We start from the raw sequence: 10,943 nt of genomic DNA, 5'->3' as shown, positions 1-10,943 counted from the left end.
AGTCATGGTGCCAAAGACAGATGGTACCCAACGCTTATGCGTGGACTATCACAAAGTCAACACCATTACAAAGACTGATGCATATCCAATTCCATGGTTGGAGGACTGTGTCGAAAAAGTGGGACAAGCAACTTACATTTCTAAGTTGGACTTGCTTAGAGGCTACTGGCAAGTACGTCTGTCAGAGACAGCAAAGGCAATTTCAGCTCTTGTAACACCAAATGGACTATATCAGTTCAAAGACATTCCATTTGGTATGAAAAACATTCCAGCCACATTTCAGAGACTGACTAATAAGGTAATTGCTGGATTACTCAACTGTGTGGTGAATGTTGTGGTTCTGTTCGCCGAGCTGGAAGTTTTTGTTGCAAACGTTTCGTCCCCTGGCTAGGCGACATCATCATCCCACTATTTGGGACAACACTACTATCATAGGGCAAGCCAGACAGAGAACAGCCAGGGAATTCCTAGAGGCATGGCATTCATCCACAAACTCCATCAACAAACACATCGACCTGGACCCAATATACCAACCACTACAGCGGACAGCTGAAATTGACAACCGGAAGCGGCAGGGACAGACCACTATAAACACCGGAGGAAACATCAAAGAAGCGCTTCGCAGGAGGCTCCCAAGCACTGATGATGTCGCCTAGCCAGGGGACGAAACGTTTGCAACAAAAACTTCCAGCTCGGCGAACAGAACCACAACAACGAGCACCCGAGCTACAAATCTTTGCACAAACTTTGAACACTGTGTGGTGACCTGGTGATTTTTAGTCACTTGTGGAAGGAACATTTACAGCGTTTATCAGATGTGTTTGATCGTCTTTGGAAGGCAAGCTTGGTGGTAAACCTAGCTAAAAATGAATTTGCCAAAGCCCAAGCTGCCTTCATGGGCCATGTTATTGGACATGGACAAATGGCCCCATGGGATGCAAAAACAAAAATAATTGGGAAATTTCCCACACCGTTCCTGGGATTGAGTAGAATTTACCGAAAATATGTGCTGAACTTTAGTAGTGTGGCTGCTCCACTCACCGAATTGTTAAAAAAGGGCAAGAAGTTTCAGTGGACAGCAGACTGTCAAAAGGTATTTGACAGCCTAAAAACTGTGTTAACCACTGCCCCAGTATTAGCCACACTGGATTACATGAAGCCTTTCAAGGTCGCTATCGATGCCAGTGATGTGGGTGTTGGTGCAGTGCTCCTCCTGATAGAAAGACTCATCAGGTATTTTTCCAGGAAATTGAATGTTCATCAACAAAAATTCTCAACGGTGGAGAAAGAGACTTTGAATTTGGTGTTGGCATTATATTTCAGTGTCTATATCACCAGCAATGCGTCTGAGACAATCATATGCACTGATCATAACCAATTGACATTTGTGGAAAAATTTAATGACAAAAATGCCAGATTGTTTAGATGGAGCTTGTTGCAGCCATTCAATTTGACAATTGTGCATATGCCAGGTCGCGAAAATGATTACCAATGCATTATCAAGACTTGAATGAGATACAGAGGCATTCGGTGATGGGTGCACCGCAGCCTGATTTTGCATGTGGTTGGTCATGTTTATAGTTTGTGTAGTGTATATGTGTGTTTAGACTACTAACTGAGTTTTTGAAGGGTTTTAAAAATGAAGCCATCTTTTGGTATTGATTTTTTTGAGGGGGGAGGTGTCACAAAGCCGGTCCTTTTTTTATAAAATCAGTTCCTTGGCTCAAGGAGACTGTGTCCTTGGCTATTTTTTCAGAGGGGTCATAAACATCTCCCTGTTCCGAATTAGACTGGTTTGGTGCAGAGATTAAAGAGTACTGAGAGGCCTTTTTGTTTATATGTAAACAAATGAGACTTCAGGCCAAAGTGGTCATGTTTTAGAAGTGACCTGTATAATGAAAGGGGAGTGGTCAGCTCTATAGCTAAGCAGTTCAGAACTAGTTAGGAGTTCAACAGTGAGCTGTGTGGAAACAAACTCTCTCTCTCCTTCTGCCCTTCGAATGGCAACCTGTAAGCATTTGTTCCATTTTTTACTGTTTTTTAAGGAGGTTTCCTTATTGGGACTGTTGTGTATATTCAGAACAGCATAATTAAGTCTAGTTTGGATAGACTGAATTCTGTCATGGTCCTTTATTCTGTTCTTTGTGCTTCATTGTGTAAGTTTGTGAATAAATCTTTGTCTGTTTAATACCTGGTAGTCAACCTTGCTAACTATCTCCGGGTAATTTTCACTGTACACTTACCAAAACAAATTGCAAAGTTATGGTCTTGCCTGCTTAAGAATGTTTTGAGTGGTCTGGCCTGGTCCATAACAGAGTTATTGTTAGTAAATATGCGGATGATACCAAGATTAGTTGGATAGTGGACAGTGAAGAAAGTTATCTGGAAATGCAGCAAGATCTTGATCAACTGAGCTAAGGAATGTCAAATGGAGTTTAATTTAGATAAATGCCAGGTCTTGGACTTAGGACAGGAGTTAGATAGTCAATGGCAGGGCCCTGGGAAGTGTTATAGATCAAAGAGATCTAGGGGTACGGGTTCTTAGCTCTTTGAAAATGGAGTCAGAGGTAGACAGGGCGGTGAAGAAAGCTTTTGGCATGCTAGCTTTCATTGGTCAGAGCACTGAGTAAAGGAAATGGGATGTCTTGTTGCAGCTGTACTATGTGTTGTTGAAGCCACATTTGGAATGCTGTTCTGGTTTCCATACTACAGAAAGGATAATATTAAACTAGAAAGAGTGCAGAAAAGATTTACTAGGATGCTATCTGGGCTGGAAGATTGGAGTTATAAGGAGAAGTTGGATAGGCTGGGACTTTTTGTCCTGGAACATAAAAAAACTGAGGGGTGACCTTCTAGAGATATACAAAATCATGAGAGGTAGATAATGGACAGCTTTCCCCCCCCCCCCCCATGGTAGGAGACTGTCAAACTAGGGGGTGTAGGTTTAAGGTGAGACAGGAGAAAGATACAAAAGGGTCTAGATGGGCAATTTTTTCACTCAGGGTGGTGGGTGGGAGGGGACGGGTGGGTGGGTTGGGGGAGGGTGGGTGAGTTGGTGGGGGGTGTGAATGTCTGGAACAGGCTGCCAGAGGTAGTGGTGGAAGTGAGTGCAACTTTGTCATTTAAGAAACATTAGGATAGGTACATTGGCGGGATAGGAATGAAGAGATATGGACCAAACACAGGCAAACAGGACTCATTTAAATTGTGAAAACTGGGCGGCATGGGCAAGTTGGGATGAAGGGACTGTTTTTGTACTGTAGACCTCTATGACGCTATGAAACATAGAAGATTCTAAGGGCTCGACAGGGTGGATGTTGAGATGTTTCCACAAGTGAGGGACTCTTGAACTATGAGACAAAGTTATGGGGTAAAGGAATACTTTTAAAACTGAGATGCAAAGGATTTTCTTTTCCCCAGGGGATAGTGATTGTCTGGAATTCTCTGTCTCAGAGAGTTGTGGAGGCTAGATCGCTGAAAATATTCAAAGAGGAGCTAGATTTTTGAAATGTTGGGGAGTTGATGATGAGGACCCTGGGCCAAATCAACAATAATCTTGTTGAATGGCTCCAGGAGCTGAATGGCCCATTTTCTGCTCATGTACAGAGGAGTCCTGATAAAACATTGTTAAATTGCTTTATGTCTTTTGTATGATTTGGATATTTTTAATTGTGCCATTCTAAAATATTTGGGTTGATGATATTAAGGTAACCCCGTATTCATTTAAATGTTCACTTAAAAGTGGCATCATCTTGGATGCAAAATAATGCAATTTACAATGTGTAGCAGAGCAAATCCCTTGTTTAATAAAACTGAGGCCATCACACTTTACAGTGTCTTCAATAGCATAGATTGAGTACACCAGGCTAAAAGCATTTTCAGAGATGTAGTGGTTAAAAAATCATCAGTGAGGTAGGGAGAGTTGTCTACAATAAAATACACAGCACCAGGTTATAGTCCAACAGGTTTATTTGAAAGTACAAGCTTTTGGAGCACTGCTAAGTGGGGCAGGATCATAGGACACAGAATTTATAGTAAAAGATCAAAGTGTCATTCAACTGATGCGATGTATTTAACAAACCCAACACCAGCACTTCCACATCATGGCTACAACAAATATTAAGCTTGATTGAAGTGTGTTCTCTATGCGCGTTCTAAATTAAATTTAATTCTGGAGGCTGAATGAAAAATGTAGATAAACCACAATTCAAATTTAACTGCTTTCAGCTCAAAGATTACTCAATCTAATTACAAGATTCTTTATATTTTCCAAACAACCTCTGAAACAGCTGGATCTTGAAACCAACTTCTGTCTCATGGATATCACCACTGCAACCCAAGAACCCTTCATTACAAGATTCTCACATAGTGAAGAAGTGAGTGTCAATCACTTTGAGATGTCCAATTAGCTCAAGTAACAGGGGCTGAGTTGACTTCACCCAGTGCAAAAACCCATAAAGACTTGAGTCATTGAATCTTGTAGAAATTATTGTAATAATGCTTTTTTTTTGCAGACTTTGCAGAGTGGTGCACGGGTACTGATTATCACAGTGACTTGCCGCTATTACTTCACTAAGTGCCAAACTCAGAGACCTAGGACTCTGTTGCCCCATCAGACCACAATCAGTAAAAATATACAACAACACCTCCTCCACAAAACCGATGCCCACAAGGCTGTGTACGCAGCTCTTTACTATACTGATTACACACTCACGACTATGTGGCCAAATTCAGCTCTGACTCCATTACAAATTTGCTGATGACACCGCCGTGGTGGGTCGGATCTCAAACAATGATGAGACAGAATACAGGAAAGAGATAGTCAGCTTAATGGCATGACAACAATCTCTCTCAATATCAGCAAAATGAAGGAGCTGGTCATCAATTTCAGGAAGCGGAGTGGGGGACATGCCCCTGACTATATGAACGGTCCTGAGGTGGAGGTGGTCGAGAGCTTCAAGTTCTAAGGAGTAAATATCACCAATAATCTATCCTCATCCATCCATGTTGTGCTACAGTCAAGAAAGCACACCAATACCTCTGCTTCCTCAGAAGGCTAAGGAAATTTAGCATGTCCACAATAACTCTTTCCGATTTTTATTGATGCAGCATAGAAACACCCTATCAGGATGCATCACAGCTTAATATGGCAACTTCTCTTCCCAAGCCCATAAGAAATTACAGAGCCATGAACGCAGCTCAGTCCATCATGAAAATCAGCTTTCCTTCCATTGACTCTGTCTACCCTTCCTCCTCCCTGGGGAAAGCGGCCAACATAATCAAAGACCACTCCCACCTCGATGTAGCTGTTCAGTTTATTATAGTCATTTGTAAATGTAAGTGCTTTGAAAGACTGGTCATGGCATTAGATTAGATTAGATTAGATTACTTACAGTGTGGAAACAGGCCCTTCGGCCCAACAAGTCCACACCGACCCGCCGAAGTGCAACCCACCCATACCCCTACATCTACCCCTTTAACCTAACACTACGGGCAATTTAGCATGGCCAATTCACCTGACCCGCACATCTTTGGACTGTGGGAGGAAACCGGAGCACCCGGAGGAAACCCACGCAGACACGGGGAGAATGTGCAAACTCCACACAGTCAGTCGGCTGAGTCGGGAATTGAACCCGGGTCTACAGGCGCTGTGAGGCAGCAGTGCTAACCACTGGGCCACCGTGCCGCCCTAAATCAACTACAACCTCCCCATTACTCTTGACCTACTCCAATTTGCCCATCAGACCAACAGATCCACATCAGATGCCAAATCATTTACCCTGTACTCCTCCCTAGAACATCTTGACACCAAGAACAGCTATGTAAGAATCCTACTCATTGACTATAGTTCAGCCTTCAACACTATTGTCCCCTCGAGACCGATTACTAAACTTAGTGATCTTGGACTAAGCCCCACTCTCTGCAACTGGATCCTCAGGTTCCTGACCCACAGGCCACAGTCAGTGAAGATTGGGGACAATATTTCATCCTCACTAACATTCAACACTGGAGCCCCCCAGGGGTGTGTACTTAGCCCCCTACTGTACTCACTGTATACCCTGACTGCATCGCCAAATAACAGACTAATGGCATTTACAAGTTCGCTGATGACACCACCATAGTCAGTTGAATCTTAGATGCTGATGAAACAGACTACAGACGGGAGGTGGACAACCTGGAAAAATTGTGCTCTGAGAACAATCTAGCTCTCAATGCCGACAATCCAAGGAACTCATTATTGAGTTTCGGTGGGATGTTACTCATGCCTCCCTACACATTAACAGCAGAGAGGTGGAACGAGTGGAGAGTGTCAAGCTCTTGGGCGTGTCATCCACAACAAGCTTTCTTGGACTCTTCATGTGATGCACTGGTTACAAAGGCCCAACAACATCTCTTTTTCCTCAGGCAGCTGAGAAAATTTGGCATGACTGCGAATACTCTTGTCAACTTTTTTAGGTGTGCCATCGAGAGCATTCTGTCTGGATGTATCACTACCTGGTATGACAACTGTACCATTCAAGATCGGAGACGGTACAGAGAGCGGTGAACTCGGCTCGGACAATCACAAAGGCCAACCTCCCATCGAGAGAATCTATCTACCAGGCCCGCTGCCAAGGGAAGGCCGCCAGCATTCTCAAAGATCATTCCCACACTGGCAATGTTTTTCTACAACCTCCATTATCGGGGAGAAGGTACAAATTTTGAATCCTGGCTGTTGTCAGAAGCAACAAATATATGTCGGGTTTTTATTAACAACAAAATAGCTTTTCAATTTAAAATAACACTACAAAACGGCTGCAAGTTGTGATTTGACTTCGTGAACCTGTACTGCTGCTTTGCTGAATTAGCTGAAATAGAAGATCAGGCAAACAATGGAGTTTTCATGAAATGAATACTGACACATTAATTGACCATTCAAACTAACCTTGAGCTCCTAGCATAAGATGATGATTTATGTAAAACAAGAATCCTTTCCCAGAAAATATCATTGGATTAGCCTGCTGTCAATCATGTCACCATATTACAGTTGATTGGACTTTTCTTGTAATTAAGAACTCTCCCAGGGAATATCATTGGATTAGCCTGCTGTCAATCATGTCACCATACTACATTTGATTGGTCTTTTCTTGTAATTAAAGCTGTACTGTCTCTCAAAAACATAAAATATGCTTAATGTTCAATTGTAATTCCGCAATTTCGCCAGGGAGCACAAAAGCTTTAAATTCTGTGTTGCTGGACAGCATTGTGTCAGGCTGCCTTACTGTATTAAACTGCTAACCTTGCTTTATACATACCACATTCCATTAATTCTTTTGACCGATCTCGGAAGCTGAGGGGTCCCGTTTGGGATCCAGATCTTTAGCCTGAACACACGCACCAGCCAGTTTCAAAACAGTTTCTACCCTACTGTTGTTAGAATACTGAATGGACTCACAAACTCTTAACATTCACCTGTACCTGTGTTTTCTGTTTACCTATTATTTACTTATCTATGCTACTTGACTCTGTGATCTATCTTTTTTTTTACTGAGGAGATTCCTCTGGTTATTTTTATTTCATGTGATGTGTGTGCAGGTATAGGGCACAGTGAAAGACAACAAGTGTACAAATCTTTATTCAATTTCCACCACCCCGCAGGAAGAAAGGAACACCAAGATGGCCAGTGACAAGCAATGCCCTTCTCATCAAAGGGCAATGCTGCATCATCAAACAGTGAAGGGGAGGGCAGGGATTAAATCAAAATAGACTTGGAATGGCAAATACTGCACTCCACTCCCTGTGGTGCCCACCTCTCCCTGAATAGCTCGAGGGAATTGGTAGACGCAGCATGCTCCTTCTTCAGGGACACCCAGGCTCGAACGTAGCTACGGAAGAGGGACAGGCAATCGGCCCTAACGACCCCCTCCATGGCTTGCTGCTTGGACCTGTTTATGGCCAGTTTGGCCAGGCCCAGGAGGAGATCCTCTGACCTACCCTCCCCCCCTCCGCACAGGATCTTCAAAGATCAGGAGCGTGCAGCCAAAAGCAGGGGAGAAGGCTTTTGAGAAAATCAAAAAGAAAGTACAAGCACCTAAACCCTACATAAACACGTGGTCCTCGGACTCCACAGCACCGCAGAACGAGCAGTTGGGCTGGGAGTCCATGAACCACCACAATCTGCGGTTGCAGGGACTGCTGCATGCAGCACCCTCCACCCTAGATCCCCGAGAGAAAGGGGGAGGACTCCTGCATAGAGAGCCCTCCACTGGGGATCCCCACTGTTCGGTGGCAAATGGGCACGCCAAGGCATGTCGGCACAGTGGATAAGGGAAATGAGGTGGACGGTGTGCAGCAGCAGTCGATACAGGGCCCGCCGTTTTATGTCCCGAAATGGGGCAAAACTAAATCTCTGGAGCGGCTCAGGTTGTGGGGCACAGGCCCCTGCGGGAAGTATGGGACCTTGGGGACAATATAATATTCCTTCCGGGCAGGGGTAAGCACAGACGGGATTCCACCGCACACCTGAGTATCCTCCAACTGGTGCACCATGTCGGATCCTAGCACTGCTGTTTTAAGGCATTGAATGGCCACAAACCAGGCATCTACTGCTGCCCTGCTTGCTATGTCCTACAACAGCATCCAGCCCAGACCCCTGCCACCCAGCACGTCCCCGACCCTGGTCACCCTCGCAGCCACCGCCCTTCCCTCCAACAGCCACTCGAACCCGTGAGTACAGAGGGTGATCTGCCTGTATTGCTTACAAGACAAAGCCTCTCACTGTGCCGCTGTACACATGACAATCAATTTGATTCAATTCACTAATTACAAAAGCATCAGTGATAAGGCTCACAAAACACAGACTGTTTTGAAGTCCGTTCAAACGTTTTTGGTTCAAAGAAATGTAAGTTCCATAATGGGGAAGGACAGCACGTGTTAAATGAGATATTTGTGTGTAAAGTACAAAGACTGCATATCAAATTGAACTGCAGTTGGCTCACAGCTGAAATCTATTAATGTAACTCAACAAGTAATTGAATGTAGGACTGGCCTGTCAATCACTTTTGAGATGCCCAACTAGATCAAAGAGGGGGGGGGGAGGCGGAGCTCAGTCCACCTCGTATAAAAACCCAAAGATACCAGAAAAGACTTTAGGCTTTGAGTTTCGTAGAGCTTATTTTGACCATGTTTTTCACAGATGAACTGATGACTAGTATTCTGGCATTAATTGGCACAGTAACTTGTCTGTATTATTTTACTAAGTACAGCTGGGAGCTCCTAATTGGTATCAGGGTTTATATTTTGGCAAAACTTTGGAGGACAAACCTAACACTCTATGGGGAATGGGCTGGTAAGGTTGTGGTTTGTATTCTGATCAAATTTTCTTGTATGCCTTTTTGCTGCTGCTTGATACTTTCTTGGCTGTGGACTTGTGGTGACTGTGGACTTGTGGTGACTGTTACACAGGACCCAGCAATGTGAAGTGTGTGTGTGTGTGTGTGTTCATCACCGAGCTAATATGTAGTTGATGCCCACCCTCATGACCTACCCATGCACATACCTACTACAACCTTTTATCTGAAAAGCTGAAGTCCAAAGTTGTTTTTTTGTGAAGTTATCTCTCATTAACAAGGTTGTTTGGTATGCAGTTAACCCATCTCACTTAATGCATGTCACTCAGATGTGATCGGGGCCTTGGTGAGTTTGGGTTTTCGGTAATGTTTTTAAAAAGATTCACTGTCAAACTGTTGCTGCTTCTGAAACTTGAAAAATTCTGAAAACCAGCTGGTCCTGAGTGTTTTGGATAAAAGATTGTGTACCTGTACCAAGGAAGAGCTTCTCAATGGAAATTGAGCTGACTTTTGAGATGGGGCTGGAATGTGTGGTATGAATTTAATAAACACTCTGACTCAACTACACCACTCCCAGCCATTCATTATTTAAGATTCATTTGATTCCTAAACTTATTTGGGAGGCTGCTGTAGAATAAAAATAACAATTTTATAAGCAGGAGCTATATTCATTACTCTGGCATCCCTTGAAATCGGTAAATTGCTCTCAATGCAGGTATTTGAATCTTCCAGTGCAGTAAGCCATAACGTACTACTTCTGCATTGAAGATGTATTAAGTGAGATTCGAAACAAAGACTTGATCTAAGTGTAGCACATCACTGAAAGGCTGTCACTCCGATGAGACTGTTAAACTGAGACTATCTCCCCTTTTGTGTGAACCTTGAGGGTTGAAGAAAAGCAAGGGAATTTTCCTAACTGTCGTGCTGAACATAATCCTTAGAGTATTTGAGCTTTCTCTAATTCCTGATTGCAAAGCTGTGCTGTGCTACATGGCATAAGTATGAAAAACACGCCTCTGGGAATGAAAGAGTTCTGCAGGTCACTGGAGGTTGTTGCTGTTGTCAATGTTGCATAACTTTAGCTCAGTCACGTGGTCAGTTGTGCAAACGTCCAAATTGCTGTTGCTTCATAGGGGTTTTCAAAATCAACTCCAAACTTGGTATTTTTTCATTCTTTGAAGTCGGAGACCAAGGAAATATTGCTTAAAACATACTTTATGCATCTTGCTATGACTGACAGGAGGAACATGCTGGTAATCAGATCCAGTACACCATCAGTCACCAATCATCATTATGGAGTTTATGATTCAAGTCACCAGACTGGCCAATTGCTTCTTTGGTATCAGTCTCCATGTAAAGAGACTTTCACCTGGCTTTTAATGAAGTCAAAATTTTGTTTGTTATAACACCAAACTATTCTTGAAAATATTGGTAAATATTAGTCAACATCTAAATTATAATCTAAATGAAAATTATACCACCCCTCCCCTGCCCCACACTCTTTCCCCCCCCCCTCACCTGCTAAAAGCTTTCATTGCATTTTACCAGTAAAAACAGGAATGCATATCAGTGTTCTGGTCAGGTATTAACCCTCCACCATATTATCTATCTTGT

General features: G+C 43.3%; 1 protein-coding gene across 2 annotated transcripts in view; it reads left to right on the top strand.

Annotated features, from left to right (window-relative positions):
- Positions 1-9,117: 9,117 nt before the first annotated feature.
- Positions 9,118-10,943, top strand: part of hsd20b2 (hydroxysteroid (20-beta) dehydrogenase 2) — a 28,314-nt gene continuing 26,488 nt past the window's right edge. The window contains exon 1 of one of the 2 annotated variants that reach the window (XM_087982958.1): positions 9,118-9,328. In XM_087982958.1, coding sequence (XP_087839084.1) covers positions 9,163-9,328 — 166 coding nt within the window. In that variant the 5' untranslated portion in view covers positions 9,118-9,162. The remainder of the gene's footprint in view (positions 9,329-10,943) is intronic. The other variant, XM_087982957.1, reaches the window with a different exon arrangement.

The sequence above is a fragment of the Chiloscyllium plagiosum genome, unplaced genomic scaffold, assembly GCF_037043375.1.
Source record: "Chiloscyllium plagiosum isolate Xiang-an unplaced genomic scaffold, Cpla_swu_hap1 HiC_scaffold_44, whole genome shotgun sequence".
Taxonomy (NCBI): Eukaryota; Metazoa; Chordata; class Chondrichthyes; order Orectolobiformes; family Hemiscylliidae; genus Chiloscyllium; species Chiloscyllium plagiosum.
This window is presented reverse-complemented; position numbering and strand designations above follow the sequence as displayed.